Here is a 16,476-nt window from a genome sequence, read left to right on the forward strand (position 1 = left end):
TTCATTGTTCGTTCATTTTCTTACAAATTGCATTGTGTTGTCGCTCTTCTTTTCTTGATCTTTCCCCATCTTCTGCTACCAGACATTGCGTTTCTAACTCGCGTCATATACTACTTATATCAATATAAGTAGCACACCACAAAAGCACTGAAAAGATGTTTTAGTTTAGTTTAGGATTTTCCTACAGTTTGTACACATAACCATATAATAGTCGTGTTAAATTTATAAACTTTTAAGATTCTTGTCAAGTATAGTACTATTCAATCACCGAATTACAATTGAGTGATTTATATTTTCCAGTGAGACTATAATTTATGGACGACCTTTGAGCGACGCTAAAGTGACCTTGGGAGTGTCTACCTACTTACTAGGACTAAATGAGTGTTATATAGCAGTTTGAAGAATAAGGATTATGATTTACAGTTGATAGTTAAGGTTGGAAATTACATTTAGGGTTTTCATCACGAACTGTTAAAATGCCAAGACTCTATTTAACCAAATGGATGAATGAATTTCGCGCCAAAATCTAAGACCCGTTATCGTAAATCTGATTGGTTCATCCATAAATTATGGTCTCGCCCTTTGATATTATAGTTTATGCTGTATAATTCTGTGAATATTACCTTATGTACCTAATAAATTGTTTTATCTTGTGAAGATTAATAACTAATTTGCTGCATTTGTACTTTTGATAAGGTTTACTAAATTTTTTCATACTAACCAAAAGGGGATGAATATGTTAATTTAGCTTGTGTATTAAGTTGGTGGTTTAAATTTCATCCTATTATTTGTTTGATGTATTTGGTTACAGTAATGCTTTGTTGTTAAATTTCTATTTAAAACATTACCATTATTATTTGTTCATTACTCTTATAGTTTCAGCTTTACGTAATTAACATAAATGAAATTGTAAGAAATATGAGTAGTCAATAATTGAAACAAAATTATCTTAATTTCAATGGTCAAGATCATGAGTCAGTTGAAGCTAGACAACCATGGAAAACCTGGAAGCACTGGACAGCCGTTTCGTCCTAGTATGCGACTCCTCAGCAGCGCGCATCCACGTTGAGTTCACTCAGGTCTGTTGTGAGATATCAACACACTGAAGACAACGGTGTACGGTGGTGCAACTTTGTGGATTGGTTATAGTTAGACATTAACACCGTTGGGTGCCGGCCCAATGGTCTAGTTGGCTATGCGCCTGATGCGAGACTGACAGGTCCTGGGTTTGAATCTCGCGGTTGGTGGGAAAGTGGGTGCGCACTGCTGAGGCGTCCCATACCAGGACGAAACGGTCGTCCAGTGTTTCCAGGTCTTCCATGGTGGTCTAGCTTTAATTGACTCATGTTCATAACCACTAAAATTATTAGAATCTCCACAAAACCCATCTAAAATTATATTAGTTTAGAAAATTCTCACTTTACAAAAACAAAAATATATGAACTGTAGAAAGAATATTCTCTTCAATAACCCCTCATAATGTTCTACAGTGAGTGATCCAAGGGGATAGTTAATTCTTAAACAATAATATCAACTTAGGATTGTTGGTAAAATAAACTAAAATAATGTAGTGGTTTGAGGAAGTCAACAGGAGACGCTGGACCCGGGTTTCGTACTGCTTGGCACTTATCAGCAAGGTTTACCTTTATCCTTGAGGAAACTGGTGCTCCCTGACGGATTCGATCCCGTGTCGCCCAGCTTCTTAATCAGAGACGTCACCACTGTAACTTGGTTGATAGCATTCTATCTGAACTTAGAAGGACTTGAGAAATATGACATTGTGAAACTAAACTTATCGATGTCGAAATATTCAGTATATAATGTTAATTTGAATAAGTTTATAGGTTATTTGGAATTATCGAGATTAAAAATCAAAATGAATATAGGCAACACAGGGTGTGAGAAATAATAATGTGGTTACACATCAAATCAAACGTTTGGTAGATGATTACGTAATAAGTAGAATAATACTGAGAATTATATAAGAAGTAATCAAGCGATGATAATCAAAATCATAATAACTCAAAGATATTTTTAGAATAAGATCGACCTAAGTCAAATTATGTCATCTTATTATAAAATGATCATTGACTTACTGTGTCTAAGCACAAGAAGCAGCTGAACATCATTCTTTGCATGCAAAAGAAAAGTTATCCACAATATTATTGATATTCAACATCTATTGCATCCAACATTTATTTGGTGAGTGCTGTATATCTGAGTGTAATCTCCACTGATGTTTTTATTTCAAACCTTTACAATAACTACATTTGTTTGCTTTTTCATCTTGGGTGTAAATTGCACTATGATGGCATGTTTATACAAGATAGTTGTAGATACTTTCAACCGCCTGAGGGGCGATCTTTATTGAAAATTACACTTCAATATCAAGTCTCACTAACTAAATGAATGAGCAATGTATTTAAGTGCTGGATACAATAAAATTATTGGTCAAAAGCTTTTCCTTTTCACTCAAAGTTACGATTAAGCGTTTATAAGTGAGACTAAATGTGGTCTGTTTGAATCCCTCAAACGGAATCGTGGAAACACGATGCTGAGAAATCTCATACTAGGACAGGTTCATTTACAATATGAGATAGTTTTCTAGTGAAAATTGAAATCACTTGGTTACAAAAAAGAGTTTCATAAATTAGTCGAATTATTTTTATTTTTTTAATTGTAATTGAACATTTTTTTCATTTAGTTTTCATAAAGATTTATACAGTTCATGGGAAATCGCTATTAATCTGTTTGCAAAAATATTGATGCCTACATGTACGGACTACATAAAAAAACTTGAAAATATTGATGTAAGTGATGTTTTTTTAAAACAGAAATGTAGATTAATTTTCCTGTAACAAATAACGAATGTTTTGACATGATAACAAATGATTGAATGATTAACAGTTATGTTAACTGATTAAAGCAAAAGTTTGACTTGAGAGCGTTAAAATATGATAAACAAGGGTTAAATTATCATAGAATGTTCAAATACTTGGCTATAGATTTAGATCGATTATATTTTAAGTATGAAACAATAATTAAGGTGTATGATAAATATTGTTATATAACAATGATTCCAGGTTTTCCATAGTGGTCTAGCTGTAATTGACTCAACAATTTTAAGCTTAGAATAATGAATATAAGTTTTGTAGGTCAGTGATTCTTGATCTTTACGGTTAAATTAACTCTCTGGATAGCATTCCTATTTTTCGTTCTGATATTTTAGTTATTTGAAGCTTATGAAGTCGTAGTAAATCTTGTTCTAAAATCTCAAAATAGTTATTAATTTTGGAGCATGATCTCTTTGTTACATAATATATATTAACATGAAATGAGAATGAATCATTTTAATTGACAAGTGTTTAGGAGAGAAAAATGAAGTAAATTCTAGTGCACATAAGAAATGTCAAATGTTCTCAAATGATATTAAGATAAAGCGCTTTTATAAAATAGTCAACTTATGATGGTCAGCAATACAGTGAGATTTAAAATGAACGAGTAGCTCTGTGAGAAACGTATACTTAACTTGATGACTACTTAAAGATTACTCGCCTAATGAATTTACATAAAACTGTCTATTAAATAAAATAGTTGAGATCATGAACCGAATGATTTCGGACCACTATTGAGAACCTGGAAGCACTGGACGGCTGTTTCGTTCTAGTATGTGGCTCCTCAGCGGTGTGCATCTATGACACGCATGCGGGACTCGAACCCAGGACGTTTGGTGGACGAAACGGTCGTCTGGTGCTTCTAGGTTTTCAATGATGGTCTAACATTGATCGGCTCATGATCTCAACAAAAACTTTACATTCCCCACAACCCTATACTGAAAATAAAATAGATCTAATAAATAAGATGGTTAAATGTTTTCAAGGAGGACAATTCTGACTTTGCAAGTTATTAGTTTTGACCACTTGATAATAAAAGCTTTACTGTGGTACAAACAAGAAAGAGATAATTAAGAAAACTTAAGTTACTGAAATCGTTTAATAAAGTTGTTAAATTATATTCACTCTTCGTAACATCTAGTTTTGTAATTCTTACTGCTTGACACTACTGATATTAGCGTATGAGTAACAAGTATTGTTATTAAGCCACATATATTGATGCCTCATACTTAATATACTTACATTTTGATTTCCAAGATAATAACTGATTACTTTGATGATTTTTGGCATTCGAGTGACATGAAACCAATGGGTAGTTGATTCAAATGATCTCTATTTATGAGGATCCATCATGACCTCCAGTACACTACTGGTTATCATCAGATAAATCAAGCATATCGAGTAAATCAGTAATGTAAACAATAGAGACATATATGATATACTAACTTATTAACAGAAATATGGCTATCTGATCATACTTTTCCCTTGGTGAATAATTGCATGTTAAAGTCTGTAGAGTTTAATTCATACTATCACTAAGATCTATCGTATTTTTTTATACAAAAAGTTATCTAAGAGATTTTTTCAGATTTTGCAAATTCTAGCATCAACGTAGTATTGCTGTTTAAGACGTTATATTGTGAATAAATTCTATCAATTAGTGAAGACAATCATCCAGTCCTCACTTTTTTGAGTAAATATTGATTAGGAAAAAAGAATAAAAGGCAAATAAAGTTTTTTTCATCTACAAGCAATAAGAGTTACTGTAAAAAGTATGTCATAATTCATCTAATAATATCACCAAGATGTTTAATTTTTTCTTTCGAAACATTTTATTAATAAGCAACCAATCATTGTGGAGAATTCACAAGAATTCAATGACTTTTTAAATACATTACAAACTCTTCTGGAATATGAAAATGAACCGGAATTAGAAACATTGAAAGGGTTATCTCATAGATCTCATAAAACCAAAGGTAAGAATTTGTTAATGTATTTATCAAAAAGCAAAATCTGTAACTATAAAAGGAGTCTGTATATTCATAAAACATTCAGACAATAAGAAAATTTCATACAGGTATATTATTTCACTCATTTTTTCCTGAATAAATTAGGTGAGAAAGAGTTTAACTTTAATTTACGATAAGGATTGATAGTATGAAATAATAAACTTCTCAACAAGACACTTAGGTACAATTTAAAAAAATTAAAAAGGTAATATTCGTAAAGTATCGGTATGAACTATTTCAGAACCATTTGTCATAGTGTATTCCGTGTTCCAGCACACATTAAACTAATCATTCTGGTTTATTATTCAGAATGATATTCTCATTTTCATCTATTAACATTTATAAATGACTCCATGGCTTAGAATGAAATTAAGAATGTGATTGTAATACTGTTGGTGGAGTCGTTTAATAATGCTCGATCACTGGACTTTGGAATTAATTGATCGAAATTTCAAGAAAAGTTAATAACTTCTAGGTTTTAGGTAATATTCAAGACCCTGTAAAGAAAGAAAAATGATTCCGCTATTTACAGGACATTTTAGCATTACTGACATTGTAACTCTTAGTGTTAGTTGAAAGTTAACTTTGCTGTTCAATTTATTTGGATAACAGTTTATTAGATCAAACAAAATATTTTGAATACATTTACATTTAGGCAAAATCATTATCTTATTCAATATGTAAATCAAGATAAATTCATAAGGTTGATCTTTTTATTTAAAGGAACAGCACCTTGATCAACAGATGATTTTAATATTATATGTGCATGATATACATTCTTGTTATCTTTATTCTTGAATTAATGTCAACTCTTTCTATCTCTGAAGCTAAAAGTATCACTCAATAAAAGAAGTATATTTTATGGGAAAGTATAAGCAAAAGATTTCTGAGTTATCAGGTAGACATTATACTGACTGTAATACTACACTGTATTTAGTTCTAAGTGTTTTGACTTTATGTCCGGCTTTTTACCACGTGATTTATCCACCAATCAAAATACGACTTATACAATCTTCGCACTGTGCCAAAACCAATGACGTTCGACCAGTATGGGCAGTCTCGCGTTCCTATTGGTCCTATGTCCTCCTAGCCCGTCCACTTGAGTCCAGAACACTAAATACCAGCTTCCAATATGCGAATCGAACCGAGTCTTTTGTTATAAACATACTGTGTTTATATATCAATCAAACAGACCGCAACGCACTATAAAATAAGAAATAACATTTGTACACGATAAAGCCAAAAAGTGACTGTGAACATGGGAGGCAGTAGTTAATAAACTGAACATAGTTTAAAAACCGGAAGTCGTACAATAATAAATTATAGGTCAAAATAAAGCTTATAATAAGAGGAATATAAATATAGATAACCTAATTATTGAATAGTTATACCATAAGAATGTATAGACAATATTAGTCAATTGATATGTCTCAGAAGTTACTCATGATTTAATCTTCGCTCGGATATAACACTAAGTAATAAATGAATTTGAATTTTTTAAAAAGACGACTGAAATCTTGCCTTATTGATCTTGATAATGACTGGCTTTTTGTATTATCTATCCTATCACTAGCTACATATTTATTTTGATTATCTCTCCTTTAGATTTTATTCTTGATCTTGTATTTGTCGATGATTTACTTCTTGAGTTGATAAATTGTCTTGATTTTAATTAGCTTATGTACATATAATTATGCACTTAATCCTCATGTTACCCTTTTATAAAACAAGAATAAGGAATACTGTAGAAAGAAGTGAATTCATTTCATTTTATATGCATTAAGTCATCCAAGTACTCACTGATTTGTAAACAGAAATAGAATATTTTTACAATTTTAATTTTATATGTAACATGTAAACAATTGATTTCTAATATTTAATTAACTCTTAGCGATTAATACCAAAGTGCTGCAATCAGATCAATTTCCTAGTAGATTTGTATTGCCACTTTTGATTATCTGTATATTTCAGATACTATTATACATATAAAAAGGGAGAATATTCACCAACTAACTGAAACAGTAAAGACATGGAAGGTAAATTAATGTCATATGTAGAATTTATTATAAAATTCATTTATATATGTTATAACTTGTGATTTGAGTGTCCTGTTGATGTATACGTAGTGATACTGCCAATTAGAGAGCAGTGAATTACCGATCAGACCAATGACGCTTAAAACCCATGCAAGCACTCTAGAGTCCTTATCGGTTCTGATTTCTGCCTAGCCCAGCCAGTTAAGTCCAGAACACCAATCTCAGTCTCTGCAATATGATACATTTGTTTCAAACATACTGGGTTTGTACGCCAACCAGACAGACCATATCGTACCATAAAATAGGAAATAACATTTGTAAAATATTTGACCAAATGTGGCTGTGAGTGTGGGAGGTAGTAATTAATAGACAGGGCATAATTCAAGAATGGTAAATAGTATAATAATAGTCTATGGGTCAAAAGGAAGTTTATGATAATAGGAATATGAATAGTTTAGTTATTTAACGATTATACGATGGAAATGTATGCATTGTATTGGTCCATAAATGGATCCTAAAAGTTACCATTCATTATGCTTATTGGGACATAACAATATTATGTTTTCTTACTACTATAGAATATTTTGCTTTTACATAACTTCAGTTAAAGTATATGACATAATTCCTAATCAATAATGAATTCGATTAAACATTTAAACAAATATTGGATTATCAGAAGGGGTTTTGTGGAGATTTTAGAAATTTCACTGGTTGAAATCATGAGTCCATTGAAGCTAGACAACCATGGAAAACCTGGGAGCACTGGACGGCCGTTTCGTCCTGGTATGGGACGCCTCAGCAGTGCGCACCCACTTTCCCACCAACCGCGAGATTCGAACCCAGGACCTATCAGTCTCGCATCAGGCGCATAGCCAACTAGACCATTGGGCCGGCACCCAACGGTGTTAATGTCTAACTATAACCAATCCACAAAGTTGCACCACCGTACACCGTTGTCTTCAGTGTGTTGATATCTCACAACAGACCTGAGTGAACTCAACGTGGATGCGCGCTGCTGAGGAGTCGCATACTAGGACGAAACGGCTGTCCAGTGCTTCCAGGTTTTCCATGGTTGTCTAGCTTCAACTGATCCATGATTTCAACCAGTGAAATATGGGATTATTGAAATGAGAAGTGAAAAATCTATAATAAAAATTATCTTCTATTGAAATAAGTATGTTATGAGATGATTGTTAGTTACTGCCAGGAAACTGTTCATACTATAAAAAATGCAACATATATAACTGATGAATGATATGAGAGATAAATAGTAATTTCACAATATCGTAATTCAAATGATAATCAATAATTTATTCCAATGTATTCATATTGTAGGATACTATATTAGTATTCATTTTAAAGTTGTAGTATACCTTTATTGATAATAATACATGATTGTCTCTAACCCTTTTAACAAAATTAAAGGGTAAGCAATATTAAAATAGTTAATTTAATAGTAAGATTAAACGCTTGTTCAACGCATTTCAGTCGAGACTTTTGGTTAAATAAAATTATGCAATCCTTGTTCTATAGTCAGTTAAATGTAGCAATGAATGCAAAACTGATCCATTTGATATGACAAGTAATCTCTAACGGAGCTTCAAATATCTTCTTTTGCAAACATATGTTATGTGTATGGAATTTCCATCATTTTCATCAACTGCACAATCTTAAATGTTAAGAAGAAGAGTCATCCAATTATTCGCTCATATAGACAAACTACAATTCGGAAAATATTAAACACATAGGTTATTATTCTGCCATTAGTTGATAGACGATACATCTATTTTAAATAGTCATTTTAATTTTAATGGATACAATGCATTCTGTAGAATCTTGTACTTAAAGACTTGATTGTCTACTTATATGTGTTCATATATTCCCATACTGAAATGATACCGATGAAATTAATATTGGATTAATAGAAGATCGATTCGCATGCATATTATACTACAATTTTTTGATGGGAACCATTCGGGCTAATAAACTTTATGTTGATAGTGCAGTGATTTACAAAGTAAGCTGAACGATGAAGTTATCAATTAGATTGGATTCCCGTATCATTTGTAACATTAAACAATTCAAAGTGCATTGCTGAAACTTTGAATATTTGCTGATCAGTAACCTCAATCAATTAATTTGATTCTAAGGAAAGAGAATAGAGTAAACTTGTTTGAAAGTCTCTGATCACAGAATGAGAACAATTGTCTCTTATTCATATCGCAATCGCAGAATCACATCAAGATAACACACATTTCAATCGATTTATGAAATAAAAAATATATTTCTCTTGACCATAATAATAGCTTGCAAGTTATCAATGTAAACGAGTTGTGCCCTTGATTCGACAGAGTAGTTGAGTAGTTGCTAGATTTCTTTAAACTGTAATAGAAAAGCTCATATTATTTACTAGTATCTATACCCATAGCAATACTTTTTATGGTTTTTTAGATCCTTTTACAGAAATTTAATGAAGCAGTGGCGAATACATCCGAGAATGAAGCTAATGATCAAAGTCTCACAACACTAAAAAACGAAGATTTATATTTAAAGCTTTCGTAAGTTTTTTCCAACGAATGAAGTATAATACTTGAAGCGATAAGTAACAGTGTACTTACTACCAATAAGAGTAGTCAACTGCAAATATGAATTAAATAAGGAGAGATAATGTTTATATATCCACTGTCATTACTAGCTCTTCCAAGTATTTCTGCTTGTCGGCTCTAATTCTCCTCTTCACTTTCTTGTTTGCCTCTGAGTATTCAGCTTGCGCCTTGACTTTCTCTTTTCGTGTTCGGCTGTTGTTAATTAGTGTCTTTTTGTTTTTCTTTTCTTGAATCTTGTCTAGGGTTTCCATGGAAACCCATTCCTTATGATGATGCTTCTTGCAGCCCGAGACCTTTTGATATGTTGAAGTTAATGCTTCTTTTATCCCTTTCCAATTTTCCTCCATCGTAGTTTCTCCTTCTTTTAGTAGATCCTGTGAGGCTTGGAACCTGCTGCTGAGAGTTATCTTGAATTCGTTATGTTTGACAGTATCTCGAAGGAACGTTGTATCGAACCTTTGTAATGCTGTTTCACCGGTTGTCCAGTGTTTCTTTAGCCTCAGTTTCATCTTGGCCAAAACTACGTGAAGATTTAAAACTATTTCAGCTTCAACCCTGGTTCTCACGTCCTCTTTTGTCCCTCGGAATTTTTTAGTGATGCAAGTATGATCGATCATGTTCTGTGTAATGTGGTTCGATGAAACCCATGTAGCTAGCTTTGTGTATACACTTGTGTGGGAATAATGTGCCGCCTATAACCAATTTGTTGGATGCACATAAATTTCCAAATCTGTCGCCTTTCTCGTTCATTCATCCCAGTCATTCCATGTCGTCCCATGATATCTTCATATCTGGTGTTGTCCATTACGACTTTGGCGTTTAGACCTCCCATCAGAATCGTGAGCTCCTTTATTGGGCACTTCGCTATGTTTGATTGCAGCCTCTCATAGGACTGATGCTTACTGCCCTCGTTGCTATCATTCGTGGGTGCATACTACTGGATAACATTCATCGTGATTCCCTCCTTCTTTGTTTTAAAGGATGCTTTGACGATTCCGGATCTGTGAGATTCCCATAATATATGTGAATTTCGTGCTTCTTTGGACAGAATCAGGGCAACTCCTTGAGTGTGTGATGAATTTTCCTCTTCGTGATCGGAGTACGGTAACATCTCTCCCGAACCTATCTTTTTCTGTCTAGCTTGGATTTAATGGATTTCGTTGATTCTGAGTACTGTCGTGTTGTATCTCCTCATTTCCACAGCTATTTGACTGATACTGCCGGTCTTCGGATACTCCATCTACCTAAAATAATTGATCTGGTTGTTAGAAGGAGCATTGACCTCATGACTTCCGAAGAATCTTGGCTTTCATCATGAGGTATCATAATTCTTTCCACAACTCAGAGGACAGAGTTTAAATGAATTAATTTGTTTAATCTGGTTGGCGTTTTTTTAGCGAGATTTTTTGTACGGGATGGGGTTGCCGACCCATGACCAAACCTCCTCCTGTACCTGGGTTTGGGACCGTCAGTAACTCTAGGAGAGCTACAGACAGCGTTTTATGAATATATGTGTCTCATAAAATTTATCACTGCAACTAGCTATGAATATCAATAAAAAGTCTTATATTATAAAGCGTGTTCCCTAAAGAAGAGGAAATATTATAAGAAATGGATGAGACAAAATGAATGTATGAATATCTCTGTTTTGTAGTTTAATCTATTTACGTGATTAGTCTACTGTTTGGGGTAATTATTCCTCTTTAAACTGTGTGATTATTACTATGATTCTTATTCTCTACTTTCAATATGTACTGGTGATGTAATTTATTTCTGAATGGATATACTTCATTTGTCTCTTAACGAAACAGTATTTCATATTATTTTGACTAGTTTTTTTCTATTTATTTTTAGGCCTTCAGTATGTAAAGTAACAAATAAAAACAAAACAATGTATCCAAATGAAATAAATAGAAAACATAATGAAAAACAGCTAATAACATGTTTCACCGAGAATGTACCTAAAACATTTACAGTAAACAAGCATACAACAGTACATGACCATCGAATACATGAATCTCCTCTCATAAAAAATGTTTTACGGAGCCAGAGTGATCAAATGTTAGAAAATCCTCCAAATTTTGATAAACAAACAAAAGAACTAATGACTCAAATTGATTCACCATTTTATTCAGCCGTTGCTTATTGTACAAATTGTTCAGAATTTCATGAAATCAGTTTATTGTCACCGTTTATTTGTAAACCAGAGGCATCTAACTCAAATTTGAATTCTTCTAGCGAAGTAAGTGATATATCAGAAGTTCGACTAAAAACGGCCCATTCAATGCCAAGTTTGTCCATTGAAACTAAAGATTCTAGTGTTGTTGATGACAGAGTATCAACGTTTAGAAATAAAAAATGTAGTGCTATAAAAAAAATGTCCAGATCCAAGGGAACAAAAAAATGTAGACCATATAGTTTAAATGCTAGTCTCACTGAAACTACAGCAAGTTCAGGATTTGATAGTCCATCGGAGTCTTCTATCAGTACAAAAGAAAAAACAAGGTCCCAAATGCATGATGAGGTTTACTCAGAAAGCCATAGAAGCAGAACAAGTAAAAGATCTTTTCTATGGTGGTATAAACGTGGCAAACGTACATTTAAGGATGAGTCTCATGCTCCTGAAAGTCCAAATACTGAGCCAGGTCCGCCAGGTAGAAGGTCTCCATTAAATATTACTCCAAGTGAATCAGTTAGAGAATGTAGTTATCGTTCACCTACTCAGTTTTCAGACCTAAACGAAGATCAGGCGAATTTCGATGAAAACAGAAATTCAGCTGTAAGATCATATAGTTGGATACAACAAGGTACACCATGGGGATATGCTCCTCCTACTGACAGTAAATGGTGGCCGGCTACGCAAATGATACCGGTTAATGATCGAGAAAAAAACAAATTTATAAATGCTTACAGCGACAGAATTAAAATGAAAAGCCGAAAACATGCAAAGAGATATTCATTTGAAAATGGTATTATTCACAATGAAAATCAAATGTACAACACAAGTGATTCAGGTATTCAAACTGATATGGAGGTTTATATTTCAAGACAATTAGATACGATTTTATTAGATGCAGAGTCAAATAATCAACGAAATCTTATAAGTCCAGAAACCGTGTGTCAGAATTGTTATAAAAATATACACAAAGTTTACAGTGAAGATAGTTCTGTGCAGTGTAATTTTATAAATGATATGATTTTAGAGCAAAAGTTTTATCATTCATCGCACTCAATTCCTAGCAAAACAGAAGAAAAAACTGACAGAGTTACTCATCGTAGATCTAAATCTAATGGTGTAAAAGTATGGGATGTTTGTTGTCAAGTTGGCACAGTAAAACAGAATCGGGGTACTGAACCAATTAAGAGTGAAGATATTCATTCATTATTATCCACTACCAGTGACCAAGTCAACGAATATAATGATAGTTCAAGAATGTATGCAAGATATGATAAAAGATCAAAAAGTTATGAAACATCTTCAAGGAATCTGTCTCAGTTAAATAATGCACCTAGTACAAGAATATCATCTCCATTAAAATTTTCTGTTTCATGTCAAATTGGACCATCTTTAACAGTGAAGAACAATGTTATTCATCCTATGAATCAATCATGTCATGAATCCATAGAACATACAAAAAAATATTCCAGTCAAATATGCAATGCATCTTCATTTACAACTGATTCACCAATCATGTTAGGTAAAAAGTTTCAAGTAAACTTACCTTCATCAGTATTCTCAAAAGATATTTCTACACAAATTCAAACAGTAAATAAACAAATGATTTTAGCTAATGTATCATATGTAAAAGATGTAATAAAAAGCTGGTTAATAGAATCACAATCCAATTATATTTCTTCTAACAAAATAATTAATACTGAACATAATCATAAAGAAATAATAAATCATTTAACTAAAACAACAGATTGTCATGGATTAATTTTATTGAATGAAACTAGTACACAAATTGGTTTCACTAATGATATTCATCATAAATTAGATCATTTTTATTCTAATCTAAAAGATAATTCAGTACAAACTAATCTTCCACATATTTATATAACTGAAACTAATATTATACCAAATTGGAATTCAAATATCCATGAAATAAATAAACAATTTCTATCTGAATCTAAAATGATAAATCAATTACAAAAACAAAATAAATCAATAAAATCATTGAATTATACTCAATCACTAGGTGAAAATTCATCTCAATTAATAATCAATAAATCAAATCAACAAATCAATACAAAAAATTATAATCGAAATATGATACCTAAAAATAATCAATTCGAACAAACATTATCAGAAAGAAGAATAAGAAGAAGAAGAACTGGATCATTGAATGATCAAATCACTGTAAATAAATTAAAAAGAATACATAAAAATTCAAATGATTTACATATAAAACATGAACATTTAAATAAAAGAATGATATCAACATGTGATGATTTAATTATGAATATAGAATTACATCATTTAAATTGTAATAAACATTCTATGAAAGATTTAAATTATTTACCATTATCAGAAAGATTATATAATTATAAATGGTTAAGTTTATTTCCATCATCATTATCACCACCATCATCGTCACCATCAAGAGCAACATCATCATCATCATCTTTTAATGAATATAATGATTTATGTAAACAATGTCGTTTAAAATATTCTAAACCATATTATATCCATATGGAAATGATACCTAATTATCAATATAATAATAATAAATTCAATCATGTCATATATCATAGATTACATCATTATCATAGAATGAATTCTAATTGTTCAATGATAAAAAGAAGTTTATCTGCTGATGATTCAAAAATAAACATACATAAAAGATAATGAATTTAAAGTAATATCATGAGAACATAACTAAAAAGATAGTTCTGCTTCTATTATCTATTTAAAGATAATATGTGAAATACAGAAATGAAAATAGTAACAAAAGAGGAAAACAAAATACAATGAATCAAATTCAATAAACATAATCTACTTGATTCATAATTCTATACCATGGCTTTGTTTTTTTTTCTTTCCTCTCTAAACACTTTATTTTATTCATCATTTTTTTCTTTGTTAATAAGGTATAGCAACTTGAAGCAAAGTATAAATGTACCTGGTCCTAACATTGTAGCTAATTGATTAGCTCATCAGTTATTACTGTGACTTCTTTTTTTATTCTTATGAATACATTGTTTAAATATTTTACACAATTCATATTATACAATGTTACTTTGTTCTAGTTGAATATAAATGAATTATTATTGTTCTCTTTATATGATTGAACTAAATTCATTAGCTTGTTACTAGTACATTAATAACTATTATCTTGATTAGGTTTTCTTTTATTGGTTTAGTTAAATGAATTTAATTGTTTGAATTAAATAAAGGATATCGGAAAGAATAGGTTGATATCTTTTTGTGGTGTTTAAATGAACTAATGATATCTTTGTACTTGTTGAATGCTTGATTTCGAATTTTAAATACAATACATTCGTTTGTGCTCATCTAGTACTTCTTGATTCAATTGCGTTATTTCGGGGATTCTTAGTTCATACTACAATTCAAATAATTCAAAATACCATAATTTTTCATCTATAAATGAATCTAAATAAGAGTTTACTTTTAAATTTGATTGAATAGTTTCACAATATTTGGCCGCTGAGTTAATGTGAGATATGAAAGAGGTAGAATGTATTTGTAAAATCTCAGCCAAAAAATTTGAAGTAAATCCAACGGTTTGCTTGGCAATCTGGTTCAAGTTTTTTCAAAGAGATAAGGGTTTATGTAAAAAAAAAAGCCGGGAGTAGAGAAAAGTGAATATGGAGTTTATTATTTTGTATATATGTGTTAAGTTAATTTGTAAAAGATGTAGTTGTTATGATAAGCGGTGTCCGAAATCCGATACTGATACATGAGGAACTACAAGAACATAAGATTGGACGAGAAATTATATTGGGCTACCGCATAAAATGTACAAATACTTGTTTATATATGTATATATATCCCCTAGAAAATCAATCCACTTCTTAGCCAATGATATACATTTGTCCTATAGGTCACCTTTGATTAGCATCAATTAATCTTTTCATTTGGTCACTTCTCATTGGTTCTCCATATCTGTAGCATTGTTAAGTAGATATATTTTCTTGAAGTTTCCGCATGAATTTTCTGTATGGTATGTTATATAAAATGATTTGGAACTATGTACCTCGTTATAAATAAATTGTGTAGAGCTTGAGTGTGACGTTTACTTGTGTTGATTCATGTTTAGATTAATTGGAATGAAAGAACTACTCTCAGGTTATGATACACATAACTGGACCTGTCAAAGCAGTTGAATTGATTCATATGTGTAGAAGTGATCAAAACCGATACTTTATCCTTGAAATATACATATATTCACCTTGAGAAAATTACCATCCTGTCTGTAGCGTTCTAAGTTGATAGAATCATTTTGAAATGTTTTTCAAGTTAATTTGGTTATGACAAATATGCTTTGAATATAAGTGTATGACAACTCTGAAATAACATATTTTTCGTTTTAAATGTCTTACTCGCTTTACTAGTTATATCTAAACAAGCGGTAAGCTGCTAATCAAAAAGCATTCTGTGAAAACTGCAGATTAAATCGATAACGTACTTAAGTATTCCTATTTATGTTAGATACTTGATTATGGCCAAAGGTAACTGCATGCATCCGTGTGCACGATTACAACTAATACGTACATCCACGTTCTCATTTCCTGTACTTTCATATAGCTTAAACACGAGTCTTTGTTTTCTCTTTCTTTGTATTTGAATTAATGTAGTTTACTGCCTAACAAAACAAATATAGAAATACCGATGAAATTATGATGTGCGTAATATGTGCGTTCCTCATTGAATGTCATTAGGATCATGCCATTTGGTTAGAATTCATAT

At 31.5% G+C, this 16,476-nt stretch overlaps 1 protein-coding gene across 1 annotated transcript in view; it reads left to right on the forward strand.

The window, feature by feature from the left end:
• The window catches only part of MS3_00004378 (uncharacterized protein), a 35,978-nt gene extending 20,654 nt beyond the window's left edge, over window positions 1-15,324 (forward strand). Inside the window, exons 9-13 of the mRNA XM_051212293.1 lie at window positions 2,705-2,810; window positions 4,738-4,870; window positions 6,875-6,939; window positions 9,391-9,497; window positions 11,400-15,324. Of these exons, the coding sequence (XP_051072464.1) occupies window positions 2,705-2,810; window positions 4,738-4,870; window positions 6,875-6,939; window positions 9,391-9,497; window positions 11,400-14,394 (3,406 nt within the window). The 3' untranslated portion in view covers window positions 14,395-15,324. The remainder of the gene's footprint in view (window positions 1-2,704; window positions 2,811-4,737; window positions 4,871-6,874; window positions 6,940-9,390; window positions 9,498-11,399) is intronic.
• Window positions 15,325-16,476: the final 1,152 nt, after the last annotated feature.

Source organism: Schistosoma haematobium, chromosome ZW (genome assembly GCF_000699445.3).
Source record: "Schistosoma haematobium chromosome ZW, whole genome shotgun sequence".
NCBI lineage: Eukaryota > Metazoa > Platyhelminthes > Trematoda > Strigeidida > Schistosomatidae > Schistosoma > Schistosoma haematobium.